The 20,478-nt window shown below is 41.5% G+C and overlaps 1 protein-coding gene across 1 annotated transcript in view; it reads left to right on the plus strand.

Moving 5' to 3' along the window:
- The first annotated feature begins 16,126 nt into the window (after positions 1-16,126).
- ldlrap1b (low density lipoprotein receptor adaptor protein 1b) overlaps positions 16,127-20,478 on the plus strand; it is a 74,788-nt gene continuing 70,436 nt past the window's right edge. Inside the window, exon 1 of the mRNA XM_036575109.1 lies at positions 16,127-16,391. Within this exon, the coding sequence (XP_036431002.1) occupies positions 16,307-16,391 (85 nt within the window). The 5' untranslated portion in view covers positions 16,127-16,306. The remainder of the gene's footprint in view (positions 16,392-20,478) is intronic.

Below are 20,478 nucleotides of genomic sequence, written 5' to 3' on the forward strand. Positions count from 1 at the left end.
ATTGTTTTGTTTAGGAAAGCAACCACCCCTCCCCCTTCAATTGAAATGATGCCGTGAAATTTTGGAACAAATTTGTGCATGTTTTTTTTTTTTTTCCCAGTATCTACCTAGAAAAGCTTAATTCTGACAAGGTCCCAAAGCACAGCACTAGTCTAGCAGTTTTGGACTTATGAGCGGTCATAGATAACCAGTGCCTTTAGACAGGACCTCATTAGTGGAACTGAAAGGCCTTGTCCCCTTCCTAAAGCCTCAACCCAGCCCCCTTATATACTTGTGATCCTTTGCGGCTGTCAAAAGATCGTCAAAAGGTTTCAGCGCCACTCCTGCACATCTTTCTGACTTAGGAGCGTTTAATTTGATTTGGTCTCTTGTTTACATCTATTTATTTGGCCTACATTGCACTGTTGAATCAAACTATGCTTGAAAGTAGCTTAGAAGGGAAATTGGGGTAAATTTAGGTGGATGTCGTGCAATGTTCATGTACATGTCGAACAAGAGCATGTGACCCGATTACTCCTGAAACTTTATTACATTGGCCAGTCAATTCTCTGTACCTGATGAATGCTAAAAAAAATTAGTCCAGTGCCAAGTAGCTAGGCCTGTAATTTTGTTCTGTCCAGATTTGGAATGCTAGGATAATGTGCTGCGGCCCAGAAGCAGCCGACAAAACTGTTGAATTGTATTTTCTAGTTCAGTGTCTTGGTAGCAGAAAGCTATTTGATGTTGTCACACGGTGGCGCCATTGTGCATAGGAAAGTATTGGGACTTGAGTTCTCAGTATTTCACGCTAAGGACAAAGTGTTAAGGAGAGAATGTCTAAATCCGGAGACCAGCTATCAACCCTCTTTCTCAAGACCCTTTTGAAGTTACAAGCCTGTAATTTTAAGCCTGTGGTTGATTCTTTCAGGCTGTTTTGTTGGCACTAGCTGCATGTTTAGCTGCTCTTTGCTATAACCCATGGTTCCTGTGAAGGAATTCTCTTGCATTTTTCAGCCTAATTTCTGTCTACTGCATCTGTAGCATATCTCTGTTGTCGGAAGAAAACCTCGTATCTCCATTTTTTGTAATTTTTCAGTTTTTGACATATTTTGAAAATACCCGTTACCATTTACGTTGCATGTACATTTCATGATGAATGGACCATAAGAAATGACCTAAAATGACTTGGAAAAAATTCTGATTCCATTGACTTGCATAGAAACTAAAGTATGTTTTTTCCTTCTCCTGTAAAGTTACTATTTTGGAGATACCGACAACAGCGATATGCTTGTTTACCACAGGAAATAAGGCTCATTTTCCTGTATTTAGTAAAGTAACCATTGATGCGAAATACACTTATAAAGAAAGCCAATGGGCAGGTGTTGAATTATTATATGCTACAAATGTTAAGAAATTCTGGAGTATTCTATTAACTGCTAATGTGATGTGCTGCCCCATAGTTAATAAGCTAATTGCCAAGTCCCTGCTAAGCTAAAGTGATTATATTAGGGCAGGGAACAGGCTACAGTGTGCAGGGCAGGGGGTACACCAATGCCAAAAGTTGGGAACCACTGCCGTCACTCATATGTATTAAGATTAGAACCCTTAGCACATCCCATAGTTGACTACGTTATTAAAAATATGGTTCTTCAGTGGTTCTTCAATAAAGACAGTGGTTCTATAGAGCCACAAACACTTAAAGAACCCTTTGCATTCTTAAATGGTTCTTTGCATGGTGAAATTGTTCTTCCGAGTGATGGAGAATGTGTTGCATACCACCAAAAAAGGGTTCTCCTATTACAAGTTTGACATAGCAACGGTAGCAGAACCCTTTTTGGTGCTATATACTAAGTCAAAAAGGCTTAGTATAGAACTGTATACAGCACATTCACCATCAATCTGAAGAACCATTTCACCATGCAAAGAACCTTTTAAGCATGCATGGTTTCATGGTTCTATATAGAAACATTGTCTTTACTAAAGAACCATATTTAACAGTGTGGGAAGGAAAATATAACTCTGGATTTTGTGCCAACATTACCAAGTCCATAGTTCATCTCAAGAACCGTGAGGAACATTAGGTAGGAAGGCTATGATCTGGCCAACAAAGAGCTGCTAGATGTGCAGCAACCCTCAGTCAAAGTCTAGAGTTCTAGATAATTGGCCATAATGCCACAAAACTGGGGTTTCGTGCTTGTAACTGAAATCGTAGAAGGATCTGGAGAAAGAAGGTTAGCGTTCAGCTCCCGATATGGCGACACTCCCAACCCCATGAAAAGTAAACTTCTTGCCCATCGTATTACTGTTTCAGTGCTACAGGATTGAAATAGCCTGAGTGAGTCCTCTGTGGTGTTATTATAGTGATCAGCAATGGTTGTTGTTTTGAGCGTGAGTGTGTATGTGTGTGTGTGTGTGTGTGTGTGTGTGCGTGTTTAAATTATGGTGTGAGGGAGAAGGTTTAGTTTCAGCGAAGACTGCAATGTGATTTGGCCCCCGAAAGAACGCTGATGTCACATAGCAGACTTGGAAAGCTCAAGTGAAACGAAGAAGAAAGCACTTGTTTGTGTTCTTTGCCCTGCGTCACCTCTCCCTCTTTTCTTTCTTCAGACCTGACCGTGGCTGCATTCTCACTCTGTGAGGTTTTTTGAGGAATAAAAAGGTTTTTTTTTTCTGGCATCTTGGAAGTCCTTGTGTTGTGTGCTCTGAGTGTGAAAGAACACAGCCTCTGCATTTTCTGTCTTTTGTTAATGATTTATTCAGTATTTAATAGATACAGAGGCCTTTTATCAGGTCCTCTTACTGTATACAGTGCTGAGAAGAAGTCAGACCCCACCCTTTATTTAGTTAATTTCCAGACAAAACAGCCATTATGTGCAAGTTTATTGAAAAAGAGGAGAAAACCTTAACTGAAAATTACACAGAAGCCTCAACAACTAGAAATATCAGTATTTCAGTATTTTGTGTGTCCACCCTCTGCTTCCACTCTTGCTTTTACTTTTTCAAAGAAATCAGTTGGGATAATTTTTCAGTTCAGTCCTTAAAGTTGGTTGTATTTTCTGCTTCTCACAATCCCAGCAGTCTCAAACACATTCAGTGATGTGGAGGTCTGGACTGGGTGGTCAGTCCATTGTTCTGAGAACACCAGCAGCTTCCTTGTTTGATGTGTCTCCTTTTCTCAGTAAGAGCTTCTTGACAGCTACACATCCTTTCAGACCCACAGCGCTGAGTCGTCTTCTCACAGTGGAAGGATGGACAGAAACACTTGTGGATGTTTTCAGATCTGAAGCAGCTTGATTTTCTCCTCTCTCTCAAAGATGAAAGCTTTAAGTGCTGTTTATCTGATTTTGGTGTCTACCAGGTCCTGCAGGTGGTTGTTAGGAGTCTCATTTTCTCTTTATGTTTTAAGGTCTGTTGAGCTCAGTGTGTCTCATCTGCTCAGTAATATCTCCTGAACATGAATAACTTCTACGCAATGGCTGTTTTGACTTTTGGGATCTTCAATAAAACACACACACACATACACACACACATTTTCTAAGCTGCTTATCCTTCTGGGTCACGGGGGAGCTGGAGCCTATCCCAACAGTCAGTGAGTGGAAGGCAGGTAACACCCCGGACAGGCCAGTCCATAGCAGGGAAGACGTTAAATAAAATACCCATAATCTAATTGAAAGGAAAAATTTTATATATATATATATATATATATATATATATACATCAACGGTTTGAGGTCAGCTTTTTAGAATGTTTACTACAAATTTGCATATTTTGCATCTACAGAGTATATATAGTTATATTTTAATAGAAAGCTGTTAAGATGTTGCCAGGTTTGTTTGCAGAACCTGCAAAACTAAAGAAACTACTGGGAATTAAGCCAAAGCCAACCCATTTTATCCCCTTGTTGTGATGTCACCACCTAAGCATTTCAGGTTTTAACCACAGTTGAGTCAAAAGGGTTTTAATATGTGCTTTTAACAATATTTTGTCAAAGAAAACTGCCAAATCATTACTGAGGCAAATGCTGCTCTTCAAGAAAGATGCTTTGAGTCTGGCAAAAAAAAACACTTTCAAAAGAAAGTGATAATTAATATTTCCCCAGTGTATCTATATCACCCCTCCAGCCACCTAATATAATCGCTGCCAGTCTACCTGCTGCAGGTAGTTGAGTTCTTCAGTCCATGATTGGCTTGATCAGATTCATTAGTGTGAGGTATTGGCAGGACATCATGTCAGATCATGTTAGATCTAAACTCTGAAGGAAAGTAGATCTTCAAGTGGTGGGTTGGTGACCACCGTTACCTAATCTTGATCTAATCTTAATTTAATTCGGTGTTTGTATTGAGTTGCCTAATTGTCAGTAGGTCTGAAAGAGAGAAGCTTGCGATACTTTCTGCCCATCACTAGGTGGCACTATATTATCACCTTATCGAAATCTCAGCTCTCCTGGGGTTTTTTTCAAAGTTCCTTAGGCAGATTGCTTAAAGTACAGTCTGGAGGGCAGGTCATGAACAGTCCTCGTTTGTGGATTGAAGGAATAATTTGGAAAAAAATAAAATCAAATGCACACATTTTCCCCTCTTACCCCAAATGTAGTTGGTCAACCAGGACGTCTGGATCTGGTAGCTGAAGTTTGCTTCTTTAGTTTTTGCGCTGGAGCTGTAAGCCTAATATAGCAAGTAATAGTCTGCATCACCCAGACATGGCTTGGGTGATCGACTACATTTGAGATAAAGGGGACTTTTGTGTACATTTTTCATAAACTATTGCTTAAGAAATGGACCAAATATAGATAAAAAGAAGATAATATTAATGCTAACAATGATAAATCAACTTTATATAAGTGCTTTATGGCTATAAAACATAAAATTACAAGGGAAGGTGTAAAAAAAGGAAGAAGTTACATTATAAAAATAACAATTAACCAACCATAATAAAACTACAGAAGTAATGAACTGAAACACACACAAATAAACGCACCGTTACCAAATTAAAGGCCTGAGTAAAAAGAAAACTCCTCACGTTTAAAGGTAGATACAGTACTGGCAGTTTGCAGGTTATCAGGCTGTGTTTCAAGACCATAATTTTGGATTTAGTACCTATTTTGGAGAACCAAAAGTCCAGTGCCTGATGGCCTGGGAGTTCTATTAAACACACAAAACAAAAAAAACTGGGAAAATGAATCCAGAGAGAAGACAAATTGGATAAATGAAGTGTATATATTCTAAAGTGGGAATGGGGCCTAAAACTAGCGCTTACTATCTGTCACGTTATGCTGAACTTCATAGTGCAGCCTCATCCTCATCGGTTTGTTTTCATTATGTTTTCATCCATCTGCATTCTCTCACTACACAACCCAGCATGCATTACACAAACATTTGGAATCACCTCAGCAGTCATAATGAAATCCTGACTGCTACACTCTTAAAAAAGATGGTGCTTTAGGGGCTCTTTAGTAAAGAAAATGGTTCTATATAGAACCCTTTGCATGATTAAAAGGTTCTTTGCATCATGAAAGGGATGGAAAATGTGCATGAATGTACAATAGATGGTTCTACATACAGGGTTCTTCTATTGTAACAAGCTTGACACCGTAACAATACAAGAACCATTTTGGGTGCTATATGGAACTATTTTCAAAGAGGTTCTATATAGAGCCACCTACAGCACATTCTCTGTAAGTCTGAAGAACCCTTTAATGATGCAAAGAACCTTTTAATCATGCAAAGGGTTCTTTGAGTGTTCATGGTTCTATATAGAACCATTTTCTTTACTTAAGAACCTTTGAAGCACCATCTTTTTTAAGAGTGTAGTGTAGCCAATGAGGCTAATAAATACAGATGTGACTTTCTGCTTTCTGCTGTAACGTTAGCTATCTGGCTTCCTTCTGCATTCGCCGGCTATCATTGAAAACATTTCAGACACTTTTGTCTTATTTTCTCTTATTTGCTCAAAGGAGCTGGTTTTTCAAAAGGTTCCTCCCACCTTCAAGACGCATCATCAGAAGGTACCACTAGGCATGTTTACAGCAGATGAAGCAGATTTTGGCTTGAATAAAATTAAATTGTAACGTACAGAGTGATTCAAAAGATTAATCTGATTTCAAAATGATTTATTTCACTAAATCATTACAGAACAATGCAGTAAACTGTAAATGGTTTAATTAAGCATAACGTTTATTATATAATTTTACAAGAGCTCAATATGAACCTCCTCCAGCTGTATGGACAACATCAACACCATAGTCAAATTCATCCCGTACTCAACTGAGCATGTCGGGCGTCACTGCACTCACTCGCGATTTCAGAGATCATCCAGTGTTGTTAGGAGTGGCACATAAACAGAATCCTTAACGCACCCCCCACAAAAAAGTCACACGGCATGAGATCTGGTGATGCTGGTGACCTTTTTCTTGGAACTGCTGGTACCAACGACGAATGCTCTGAGCTGTTGGAGGCTCACTGCCACACTGACAGTCAGAAACTCTATGACCCCCTCTTTCAATTGGATTGTGATTGGCTCCTAGGCGCCTCACGGTTGTAAAAATATGGCGCTTTGAAATCAAATGAATCTGTTTGAATCACCATGTATAAATGTAAAATCATGTGATGTAATCAGGATTATTAACCCTCTAAAATTGGTATCGGCCACAGATTTTTCCTACTGCTCAGGCCTTAGTGAGTGCATATGTGTTCACATGTGCCTGGTCATGCAGATCTATTTATAAACCCTCTTATTATTCTTGCGATAAGCTACTCTTGACTACGAGGGCTAGGATTTGCTGGAGAGTCACAGAGGAACTTCTTGATGACCTCAATCCAGAGATGAGTTTGAGTATGTGAAGAGTATCGCCAATCCCTCTCTTCACTAAACACTCTCTCGCTCTCTCTCTCTCAGCTTTGCTTTCTTCCATGAAACACAATTACTACAAAGCACGCGCAGTAACAGCTCTCCCTGTTGAGCCCTCAGGCCAAATCCTTCCTCAAACTGTTTGTTTAGGTGGCAAGAAGGAAAGAAATGGAGTATTTGCTGAGCATCTTGATCCTCGGCTGTATTTGCTATGCATAGGATGCTGTCATGAATAAATGACCACTGCACTTCTAATAGCGAGGCTTTATATCCAACACCTGGAAGAATGCACACAATTAGCCTATTTAACCTGGCATGCAAGAAGGTGAAGACGATCTCTCTGTACATTCTTAACATTCTCTAACTATGTTCTCCTCCCTCGCATTAGCTGAAGTTGCTAAAAGATTTTTGGACGATGTAGAACTGTAATGTGTTTCTACTTCACATAATACTTCGGACAACACACTACAGGACAGGGCAAAAGTCAGAGACCACACTTTATTTATATCATTTGTAGTCAAACAAGCAATTAAGTACAAGTTATTCATTTACAGCAACAGGAAAAAGGAGAAAACATATATTTAGGAGAAAATTAACGCAATAACTAAATATATCAACATTCTCAGTATTTATTATGCCCTCTTTTGCAGCTTGCAATCTTATTCAAGAGACCGGGGGGGTAAAGGCTAGCATATGCCTCCTCTGAGACAAAGCACCACCACATCTTTTCACAGTGCGGCTAATGCAACGTCACTGGACAGCTCAACATGCTTGGAGGAGAAGACTGACTGCCAATTGTGCTATGTCGTCTAACAGACGTTTGCGTTAGCTGTTATCATGCCGATTGATGGGGTGGGCGTGGATCTGATGGGGACAGTTTTGATGGTCCCGATCTTGCAGGTGGTTGTTAGGAGTCCCATTTCCCTTTAGCTTTTAGTCATTTTTTGAACTTGAGTTTTGGAAACTCCCTTATTTTTCTTTGACTTTAAGCAAGCAAATAATCTTTTATCTAATCTCCTCAGAAGTATCTCCTTTAAACTTGTACTCTACTTTAAAATGAATGGAGATTAGATATAGTATAGTAGTATATATAGTTTCATGTTTATCATGTTTTTTCATGTTAATCACTGCTGGTTTGTTCACCTTTGGGTTATGGTTGGTTCTGTTTATTATTCTTCTTCACTGATTCAAGACCAACACCTTGTATATCTTCTCTAATTTCACATAGACTCCTTATAGTCTACAGCAGACTGTTGACCCAAACGAACCTGTGAATTTAAGGCAGTGAAACAGTCTCCACTGGACACACTACTAGGCTTTTGGAGGTATTGTCTGGATTAAAATGAGCAGTTAAATGTGAGACAGTTAAATATCCTGTAATGTAACTCAAGTAATCGCCATTGTGGATTTGTTCACCTAGGATTGCTGTTGGTTCTGTTTACTATTCTTCCTCGCAATATCAAAGCCAGCACCTGTTTGTTCTCTACAACTTCACATTGATTCCTTCTATTTACAGCAGGTTATTGAAACCTGCATTCAAGTTAGACAGATAATCTCTGTTGTCCAGTGCAATAGGCTTTTAACAGGATTATGTGGATTAAAATGAGAGTGGTGTGAGGCCATAAAATATGCTGAAATGTAACTGTACATACTGTTTTTTTAAGTTACCATCATTGTAGATTTCGCCTAGGATCGCTTTTTTGTTAGAGGTCGCTTTTGGTTGTCATTTTTTCATTGCTCTTCTTCACAATTCCTTTTTTTTTAACTCAATTTCCCACCTAATTTAATCTTGGCTGATTCCCACCTAGCTAGCTGCTCTGCCGAAAAAAAAACAGCACAGAACATGAATCCCCTGCTGGTCTAAACTGGTCTACGCTGCTTTATGCTGGTCTGATCCTGGTTTATCCTGGTTGACCAGCATACCAGAATCCAAAACAGAGCATATCGCTGTTGTCGGAAGAAAACCTTGTATCTCCAAAATGGCAACTTTACAGGAGAAGGAAAAAACATACTTTACTTTTAAGTCAATGGAACAAGATTTTTTCCAAGTCATTTTGGGCCGTTTCTTTTGGTCCATTCATCATGAAATTTACACACAATGTAAAGGCCAGCGGGAATGTTTAAATTATGACTAAAACTGAAAAATGTCAAAAACGGAGATACCAGGTTTTTTTTCTTCCGACAACAGCGATATGCTGGTTTTGCTGTTGATCAGCCATGCTTGTTGGTTTTTCTAGCAGGATAGGCCCCCCCATAGCACATGATGCTACCAAGCTGGGGGGGATAAAGGCTAGCATATGCCTCCTCTGAGACATGTAAAGCGCCACCACATCGTTTCATAGTGCTGCTAATGCAACGTCACTGGACAGCTCAACATGCTTGGAGGAGAACACTAACCGCCAATTGTGCTATGTCGTCTAACAGACGTTTGCGTTAGCTGTTATCGTGCTGATTGATGGGGTGGGGGTGGGTGGTGGTGCGGGGATGACCATCCTACCCACCCAGAAAGAGCAAGGCAAATTATGCTATCTTGGACTCATGGCCATGGATGGCTGTTCCAACTCATGATTTCCCAATATTAGGGTTAACAATTCGACAGTTTCACCACTTCTCAATTTCTATGGCAACACCTTGAGACCATATTTTCTCTCAGTGACTTCTCATTGGCTCCTTCTAGTGCTCAGCAGGTTACTAAAACAACTGGAACGAACCTCTAAATCCAAGAAAGGCAGAAAAACATTGTCTTCATTGGCTGCAGAGTCTTCGCTGCCCATGCTACTAGGCTTTTAGAGGGATTATCAGGATTAAAACGAGAGCAGTGCGAGACAATTAAATATGAATAACCGTGAGCTGACCAGAAGGAGCTCAGGGGCAAAGCAGACCCGGACTTTCAATCCCAGCGGGCAAGACTGGATGAGAGACACTGAGGGAATATTTCGGTCTCAAAGCCCTCTAACAGCAGTTCAGCACTCATACAAGGCCCACACAGATGGTTAGAGATCAGATAATCGCGAGCTCCAGCGTGTCTGTGTTCACAGTATCAGAGTAGCTTTGATTAGCATATGGATGCATTAATAATGTACGGGCACGCTTTACTTTATGCATGCATTCCAAGAGTCCCCTGGAACGGTGGGATCTGGGATGTTTAATTATTACTGAAGGCTTTATTCATCCAAGGCTGCATGCCCTGCTTCCCTTAAAACCTACACGCTCACGGCTCATATGTAGTGGACACGGCGAGAAGAACAGAATGGAAAATTTGCCTCTCTCTTTGTTAGGCTGGAGCCTCATTGGTATTCATTATGGAAATTCTTTACTCTTTATTCTAAGCACTCCTTCCAATTCTACTTTTCATGTTTGCTTTCTGGCCATAACCATGAGATAATTCCGCACAGCAAATGCCCCTCAGCTTGGGATATATATTTAAAGCAATAGTTTAGGGAAAAAAAATCTCATTTACACGGTTTTTCCACTAAATGCATATGCAGTTGGTTAGCTAGAACGTGTTTGGTGTCTGAAGTTTGGAGCTACAATGCTTAAAAGTAATGGAAGCTTATACCCCACCAGTTAGCATCATGCTAACTGCATGCCTCAGTCTTTGAACACTTGCCTCAAACTGTGTTTAGTGATAAGTGTTTACAATACTGGATGGAAAGGCTAAAAATATAGTCCTATTAATAGCTCATATACCATAGAATCATATTTGAGAGCCCCTTCCAAGCTAGCTGACTACTGCTTCCACGATTAAATGTTGATGTCTACCATTAGCGCTATAATATAGCAGGCTAACAGAACAATCACAGCATTTTTCACAGCAGCACTTTGTATCAATTACAACAGGAGCAGAACTTGACAAGATTTATGGTCAAATCATCACTCAAGGACTCCCAGATAGCAAGCATATATTGCTCCACTGGCTCGATAAGGTTGGCACCGTGTGCACTATATGCCGCTGCTGGCCCACCCTCGGACCACCCAGATTATCTTCCTGCATACCAGGTCCAGGTAACATTTTGAAGGTACATAGCTTTTTATTTTGGAAAACAAACTAAGACAAATATTACAAATAACTGAAAAAATGAATGACTAGCCCTAATATAAATTATTTTCTTGAAATATTGTTGCTGACACTGTTCTAGATTAAAATGATTTACTAATTTACATACAATAACAACGAAATAAATGAAGAAAAACAGTAAATTGGACTGTGGGTGGAAAACAAACGATAAAAGTGACATTTTGTCACACCCTGCTTAAACACCAATGAGCCTCCTGGAATACACTGAGCAAAACCTGCCAGCTTTGCCGTCAGCGGGCCAACAGTGGACCCCTATCCTCCTGCTATCTGGGAAAGGACAACAATACACAAGCTTTAAAATATATCTTAACTGAATATCTACTACAAGAAGTTATAAGCACTAAACGGCAGTGTTTTAAGCTCTAAATGTCTATATACAGCTGCTATAGTAGCCCTGTTGGCATGGTGCTAACATAATATTGTGAATCCCATAAGGTGAAATCAGCAATATGAACATTGCTACATCCATGCTAACAGCAAGTGACCACTCCTGTGCACTGCAAAGACACTGCATGAAATAGAGTCTACTATTAAACTATATATTACATATGACATGTTAACACCAGCCACTCCTAATGTTCTCTACTACTGGCAGAGCAACTGAACTACCACACTCGACAAACCTCGCTGGGTATTTTTTGAGTGCTTGCCTGTTTTATGATGTCCTTTCCTTTCCTTTTCAGTGCTCACTCGCATGTAGCAAAATTGTATTAGCTCCTTAATGACCTTGTAATTCACTGGATATCAATGACACGTAAATATGCATCGAGTTTGGAATAATTTTGGATCATTTTGTTCACCACAGGGAGTGATAGCAGCTGTTTTCGAAAATCCCATTATTTTTAGCAAAGGGAAAACCAGCTTAGATCTGGAGTTTCTAATACGGGAATGACGGCAACTACAGAATGACAAAACGACTTTTAGTTATACGTTACAATGCATTTGACACAGAATCACAGATTGGATATACAGCTTGGTCTTGATGTAAATCAGCCCCATCCTTAGCCAGTTCCTGTTTTTTTTTTAATGAACTTTTGGTGGCGCTGTTCTGTCACGTCCACAGAAATCCATAATAATCAGCTTCTAATCATTTAACAACTGCAAGCTCAACAATGTGGATGCCATAAACCAAACCTTATTTTCATGCCTTTTTTCTTTTAAAGTTTTACAAACGTGTTTTTGTGATGTTTAAATTCGGTTTTAATTACCACGATTTTTGATAGCAAGAAAGCTGCAGCTGTCCGTTTAATCTCCTGCAGAAAGAGGCAACTAACTCAAAGTATATGATGGTTTAGGTGTATAGTTTGGTTAGTCCTAATTGGACTTAAGCTTCCTTTAAATGTTAGCTACACTAGCCTTAGAGAAAGTTCGCTTTTTTGCTGAATGGTCGCTTTAATACCCACATTATCTTCATCCCGGACACATGTAGCACTGCCTTTAGGGCAGAGTGGACCAACATTTTTACCCTGTGTCGAGAATCCCAGCCATCTTTGAGCTCTTCTACCATCTCAGCTTCATCTGCAGATGAGATTATGTGCATCTGTGTACACAGTGTGTATCTGGATGGTGCTGACCTCAGAACGTGGGATGATCCTGCAGGGCTGAAAAACAGTCAGAAGACATGGTGTGCGCCACATGCTGCTGTACTAATCCCCTTGGCATACGCGGTAGTTTGGCTTTAAGTCCTTTGCTGAAACAGAAGTGTCCAGTGAAAATTTGACCTGGACCAGCTATGAAACCTGCAAATAAACAGGGTTCACTCCAAAGAACCGTTGGCACCTTGACTTTAAAGTGTTCTCTGGAGTGATGCCATAGAAGGACCACTTTTGGTTCCTTTGGTTCCATTCAAACTATACCGTCGAAAACTGAGCATAGCATTTTTTGCTAAATGTTTCACATACTGCTTCACAATTCCATTGGTCATTATTCTTCAACTACTGTCCATATCCACAAAACACATAGAGAAGCATATCACTGCTGTCGGAACAAAACCTCATCTCCAATATGATAACTTTACAGGAGAAGGGAAAAACCTACGTGACTTTTAATGTAAGTCAATGGAACCAGACTTCTTTCCAAGTCATTTCGGACCATTGTTTTTGGTCCATTCTTCTGAAATTTACACACAATGTAAAGGGCAACAGGCATTTTCAAATTCCATCAAAAACTGAAAAATGTTTTTTCCGAGAGCAGTGATATTGTGATGCAGTTTATCACGATAACGCTAAATCATCATCATATTGCCCACCCTTATTTAGGGGGCAGCGGTGAGTGTTGATGGTATTTTCTGTGTTGGGAGCTATGAAGTAAGGAATCCAATTTGGCCACTTTAAGCTACAAAAAACACAATTAAATTGTTAATCAAAATTATTTAGATGGCAATGAATTGTCAGCTAAAATGTCATGATCATGGTATTAAGGAGGGTCTCAGAGCTAGCGATGATAGATTGTTGGTTAATATTATTTTTCCCTGCCCACTGGTGCACAGTGGTGTAATAAAAAAAAACAGAAGATGTTTTAGAGGCGGGCAAAAGTCTTGCATTTTTATTGAAAATTATGAAAAACAAGAATTTTGTTATTTGTTTGTTACTTTTATAATGACATAATATGATCAATTGTGCCTAATGTGATGAGGACCGTGAACTAAAAAGGTCTAAAATTTCAATTTGGAGTTCAGGTTGACTTTAATCCAGATTGAAAGCTTCTGCATCAAAGACGTTGTCTCATAGAGGTTTGATCACATCAGACACCTTTCAAACTCAGATCTCTAAAACTAGTACATGCTAATAAAAGAGAAAGTTTGATTTTTAAGCAGAATTTTACATCATTAGCAACATCTACTTCAAAAGAGGGGGCTGAGGCCAAAACTAGAAGCACATTATGTGTCCAAAAGCCAACATTTCTTCTGAAATCAAGGATGTTAATAGGAACTTTGTCCTCCCTTTGCTGCAGTAACAGCCTCTAGTCTTTACACTAGATGTGGGAACATTGCTGTGAGGATTTGATTGCAGCCACAAGGGCATTAGTGAGGTCAGGTACTGATGTTGGATGATCGGTTCTGGATCACAAACGCCACTTCAGCTCATCCCAAAGGTATTGGATGGAGCTCCATCACCCCAGAGAACGCAGTTCCACTGCTCCACAGCCCAGTGGAGGCTCTAGCTGATACTTACGAATGGGCATGATAACCTCATGCTCATGTGCAGCAGATCCAGAGCGTCTCATTTTATTGCCGATGCTTTTCTATGGAGATTATAAGTGCTGTATGTGTAAATGACAGTGCACCTTAAAATAGAGGAATTCAGTAGTTAGAATGTCTGGATACTTTTGGACAGCGTAGGTCTGAAAAAGGCTAGTCGAGGCGTTCAGCGTGGCCCTGATCAAGGGTAGGTGACATGTTGGTTACGACACTGACTTGCATGCTCTCGCTGTTTTCACTAGCCAGGAATGCTGGACGACAGGATTCTTTCAGTGTCAGCTGCCTGAATCAGGTGGGACGGATAAGGGGCGTTGTCTCCTCTCTGTCCCACCCCCACAGGAAGGTTTACAGGTTTATTGATCGTTTCTAAGAAAGGCGAATGCTTAACTAAACAGTCTTTGGTGGATTGACCCTCCGTGGCATCCAGAGGTGGCCAGAGGAACCTGTCACTCCCAGCCCTTTCCTACATGACCTTGTAAGACCGGGGGCGATTGACATGCACCGTAGCCTCCTTCTCCCAGAAATGCCTGTCCTCTGTTTCCCTTTGTGTTCACTGGAAAACCACTCATGTGGAATGACTGGAAAAAAGAAGCAGGAATAAACTTTAGATAAGGTCGAGTGGAGCGGAAGACGTTCGCTCTTAAAATACGGTGGTCTGGAGTTGTTCTCAAGGGATGAAAAGGTTTGAAACAACATCTTGAAGCACCACCTGTGAGTCATGATGTGAATATTACAAATATAGAAGCTGTTTCTCTGCTGCAAGGTTTTATACTCTGTTCCTTGTAGATGTTATTAGACTTTAAGATGATCCATTTAGATGCTACCAAGCTTTAAAGAGTCCTTATCATCAATGTAGTTTGATGTAGTTTGTAAACGTGGTTAAAGGTACAAAACATGCCAGCTCATACATGGAAACTAGACAGCAAGACTAGACTGATGTCACTAAAACAAACATCTGCATATTCACATACAGTAGTTTAGCCCCCCACATTCAGCCTACAGCAGTTTAGCCCCGCCCATTTAGCCTACAGCAGTTTAGCCCCGCCCATTAAGCCCACAACAGTTTAGCCCCCCATTCAGCCTACAACAGTTTAGCCCCCCACATTCAGTCTACAGCAGTTTAGCCCCGCCCATTCAGCCTACAGCAGTTAAGCCTTGTCCATTCAGCCTATAGCAGTTCAGCCCCGCCCATTCAGCCAACAGCAGAGCATCCCCACTCTTTCATCTTGCAGCAGTTTAGCCCCGCCCATTTACGCTGAAAGTTAGATTTAGACTGCTTTTTGAATGAGGTATAATACAGCCAATCAGAGCAGAGGTCATTTACATAAAAATCTTAAAGTGACAATATCAGAAGAAGCCTGCTCAGGGATAAAGGCAGGTTAGAAAATGGTCATAAAAAATGTATTATTACTGTTTTTGGTACGTGAATTCACGAGTTTGACATAAGTTAAAAAAGAATATTTTAAGAAAATATTTTAGAAGATACTTTAATGTCTTCTTTCAGACACTGATGAAGGACTAGAGGATGACCAACACAAACTGTGCAGCTACTGTCTCTGACTTTACATCTACAAGGTGGACTGTCAAGGTTGGAGTGTCTAATAGAGTGGACAGTGAGTGGACACAGTGTTTAAAAAGTCCAGCAGCACTGCTGTGCCTGATCCACTCGTACCAGCACAACACCCTCTAACACGCCACCACCAGGTCAGTGTCACTGCAGCGCTGAGAATGATCCACCACCCAAATAACACCTGCTCTGTGGTGGTCCTGTGGGGGTTCCTGACCACTGAAGAGCATGCAGAGAAATAGATGGACGACAGTCTGTAACTGTAGAACTGCAGTGGTGAGTGGAGCTGATTAAACAGCCACTTGTTGTAGAAACACGCAGGCGGTTTTAATGTTGTGGCTGATCGGTGCCATATCGGTATGTTCCGCTGAAGCCCCGTCCAACACGTGCCGCACGTCACGACGCTACGCGACCAGTTTCATTTACATACTCGGCCCCGCCCTCCCGCCGCGTGTATGATAATCCATCCAGACTGGATTCTCTACAGAGGAGAAAACAGGGGAAGGAAGCGCTGCCGGCCAAAAAACTAATACATAAAAAAGTTTTCGCCCGAGTGAGTCGTCGAGACAGACGTTTCGAGACGTCGTCGGAGGAAGCCGGGGGTCCGCGGGCTCTGTCCCCCTCCTCATAACGAACTATGGACGCTTTAAAATCGGCTGGCCGGGCGATAATTCGGAGTCCCAGTCTGGCCAAGCAGAGCTGGACCTCTGGAAAACACAAGAGTGAGTTTCACCTCTCCAAACACGACATTTCCGTTTTTTTTTGTGCTCGTCTTTCTGTGGGCACCGTTAGTAACTATGGTAACTGTGCAAGTTTGCTGTCAGCGGCAGCGGCAGCTTTCTATTCTCCCCTCAGAGTAAACGTTAAACATTAAACTTGGGCCACTTCAGTTCTGTGTGAAGTTTACAGTTTACAGTCAAGTTAACGTTCACATAGTGGCGTTGAGTGGCAGCTACCGGTGCTACTGTCGGGCAAAACTCAGAGCAGAGCACGCCCAGCTCAGCCCTTTCAGGCTTAGCTTTATTTTTAATGTTTTATTTTACAGTTCATGGACTGCCTGATTGAGCACCACAAGCTGAAGATAGCTTCTTATTCCACTTTTCCGTTCCACCTTAAACGGTGCAGCAGTTACACTCGGGCGCCTCGCCATTTAAGGTGGAACCGCAATCTGAGTAAGAAAGAAACTGACTTCAGTGCTAACTTCAGAGGCACAAGCTTGTCGAGTTTGCTTAGTTTCGTGAATAATGACAGTAACTCTCACTTTGGTGTCATATTAGCTAAGTTAAATGAAAGTAAAGTGCCCACAGAAGAAGAAACACTCTAGGGTAGTTAGCTTTCTAGCTAGCACGTTGAACCGTATAGCTATATTGGCTTTATTTGGGTAGTAAAGGTTTAGCTAACACCGCTGCTCGTCTTTAAGTCTTTAACGTTACTGTTTACTGTTCCTCCTGGTTAAGTACTGCTGATATACTCCTAAGCTGGCTTCTTGGAGCACAAACCTCTGCTGAATGAAGACTTCACTACACCCTGGGTCTCCACTGTTTACTATTCCTGTTCTTTTAGTATTGCTGCCATGCTGTTAGCTGCCTTTCTCAAGTTCAAGCCCTGTCATTTCGAACAGGCTCGTTTGGTTGCAGCCAGTCGAGCCTGAATCGCTCCTCTCTTTGTGTGGACATTCATTCTGGTCTCCAGCTCAACAAGCATGTTATCTGAATCTGTTAAGTTATAGATCCTGTCTGCGTCTCACAGACCAGCTTGGGGTCCCTCTGTTTTCATTCATCTCGCCACGTCACCGTCAAGGTTGCTCCTCATCCTCTTGGGGCTTCCTCAAGAAATCATGTTGGAGAGCCTGGGTGTTGCCTTCAGCCCTATGGGTGGTGCTTTGGAAGACCACGTGCAATCAGGACTGAAGCCTGTGCTGGACATTTCAGATCTTCCCAAATCCATAATTGTAGCAGACATCACTTCTTGGCAATGCAGTGTTGCTAGGCAATGCTTTTTTGGCCTTCATGGTAGGACAGTTAATTGCATGCAGGATAAGATTACATGTCGAAGCTTGCTTGCATCTTCTTGTTCACCTTCATCCAGAAAAGCTTGGATGGTATCATTCTTCGTATTTGGCATTTCCATATGAAGGAGGGGTCCCGGGGACCGTAAAACATGCCTTGTGCTCACAGCCATCGAGTGTAAACGCAGTAATGTGTAACTACTAAGTCAATACCGCAGCGGTGGCCGGCTTGAAAAGCGCTGCTTCTGCTGCCCTGTAGGATTCAGCTAAAGCGTTTGATCTCCAGCTCTGTGTGTGAGCGCTCCAGACAGCGATGCGTGGCCAGTCAGCTGGTTGGCTTGGTTTAGTCACACTACAGCAGTGTGGCTTTCACAAAAAGAAGATTAGCTGCCTGGTGACCCTTTTGTTTGACTTGGTTTGACAAATGCCTCCGCCCCTTTTTTCCCCTACCCACTGATTGAAAGCTGTGGTGCCTGGGCAGATGCTTGTGGCCACGCGTGCCACTTTTGGGTGCCATCGGCTGTTTTGTTTACTATCGCTTGCTTTTGGCTCGGGGAGGACAGCAGTCTTTTCAGAGGACGGCTGCTTGTTCCAGTGCTCTTTTAGAATTGGTGGAGGAATGTATGGAGAGAGGCCAATGCCTGAGGCTTGTGCCAGCCTCAGAAACTATACAAATGGGTTGTGGGTGTGGTCTCTGGAAGTGGGCACCACCCGTCTGTCAGGTCAAGTGTTGGCTAAACTGCAGTCAGGAAACCCTGGAGATTGTATTGCTTATATTGCTTCTTTTTTTTTACAATGCTTGTGGTACTGCATGTCATGGTGGTAAGGCACCCAAACATTAGGTGTTGGAAATGGAAAAACCCTAGCTGCATCACGGGTGACCTAGTAGCATAAAAAAAAGATCACGTCTGAAAGTCTGACATAATTTCACTGAAAGTCAAGCTTTTATTGTGCATTTTACCATTTCTATATGTTACTTTTGTCAGACAGAAACAGAAAAAAAACATGCATAGATCTCAGTCTCTTTTTTCCTTCACAGCGGTTAACCAAATGCCCTGCCTTAACTCCTACAGACCCTTAAATACCAAATTTATTTAGCATGCACATTACTCCTAGACACCCTTTAACAGCCTAATTTTAGGAGAGCCAATATTGCAACACTGATGGGCACAATGCATGGGTCTCCAGCTGCAGTTTCAGCACACATCAAACAGTTTAGTGTGTTCCTTGCTCCACAGTACTTGTTTCAACTCATCAGCTAATTATCTGAGTCTTTACTAGCTGAGTCAGCCATATTAGAGCAGGCAGAACATTACACTGTGCAGTCTTGCAACGCTGGACTATTTAGTTGGAGAAGCTTGGTACAGCTTGGTGTACAAGGCTGAACAAGCATGCCTTTTGTATGTGGGTGGATGGGAAGGTGATGCCTAAGCAGGCCTATCGCTATTAGTTGTGTTGGTTATGGGTTGTAAATAGAATTGATTCTTAGATGCATCTTAAAAGATTCTGAATCAGTTCACAAAATGTCATAGTCAGATTTTTTATATAGGGTCTGTGTTTCTCCTACTGTAAAACAAACTCACGTGGGATGGCACAGCCTGGCTTGGTGGAGGAAAGAAAATACACTAATGCAGGGGTGTCCAGTCTTATTCACACAGGGCCAGTGTGGCTGCAGGTTTTCACTCCAGGCAAGCTGGAGCACACCTGATGCCACTTGTTTAATCAGCTGGTCTCAGTCTTTAGACTGCTGATCAGGTGATCTGTTGCTTTGTTGGAAAGAAAACCTACAGCCACATCAGTCCTTTGCGGATAAGATTGCACACTCGTGCACTAATGCATGCATGCTTGCAGTCACAAATTGGTCACAGATTTTGTGCATATTTATATGTAGTAAAGGGCCCAAAAGCTTTGTAAACATACCCTACATAGAAAAGCAGCATTGACAGTCAGCTGAGGAGATGCTAATCCAATAAAACTAGAGTTAGAGTTTGAGCAGAAATGTTTAAAAAGTAAAGCTGCATCATACAAAGTAAAAAATGTGCTGAGGGTTTACCAAAGTGTGACACACCATCTGAGGAAAATCAGCGTTCTCCATAAAGTTTAAGTGTCTCGATGGTTCAGGTGTTGTAAGATTATTGCATTTTTTGTGTGTTTCACGAATGTACGTGTTTTTAAAATGAAAATGTTGGGGGGCTCCTGAGTGGCGCAACCGTCTAAGCATTTGCCCTGTCATCAGGAGATGGTGAATTCTATCCCTGGTGATGCTACAGCTGTCCGTGGACGGGAATCCAAGAGAGCACAGTTGGCCTCGCTCTCTCTGGGTGGGTAGAATGGCCCCGTCGTCTCCCCCTCCATCACTCAGCGTGATGCTGGCCAGCACAGGCGTCTGTTAGCTGACGTAACAGATCTGGCGGTTGGTGCTTCCCTCAGAGCATGCTCTGCTGTCCAGTGACGTTGCTTTAGTGGTAGTACAAAAAGATGCGGTGACTGGCTTCACAGGTCTCGGAGGAAACCTGTGCTAGCTTTTGCCCTCCTAGCACTGGAGGTATCGCGTGACTGGGGGAGTCCTAACTAGTGGGTGGAATTGGATATTGGAAATTGGGGAGAAAATTGGGAAAAAATCAAAAACAAAAAAAGAAAATGTTGTTACTCAGTATTAAATTTTTAAATATATGATCGTCATTAAGGATTTTCAATAAATCAGTCAGTGTGTAAATATAAAACGTGTCTATAACCTACAGTATAATATAAAAAAATCATAATGTATAGAAATATAGAAAAAAAAGTGGATTCATTTTATA

This window comes from Colossoma macropomum, unplaced genomic scaffold, assembly GCF_904425465.1.
Source record: "Colossoma macropomum unplaced genomic scaffold, Colossoma_macropomum, whole genome shotgun sequence".
Classification (NCBI taxonomy): domain Eukaryota; kingdom Metazoa; phylum Chordata; class Actinopteri; order Characiformes; family Serrasalmidae; genus Colossoma; species Colossoma macropomum.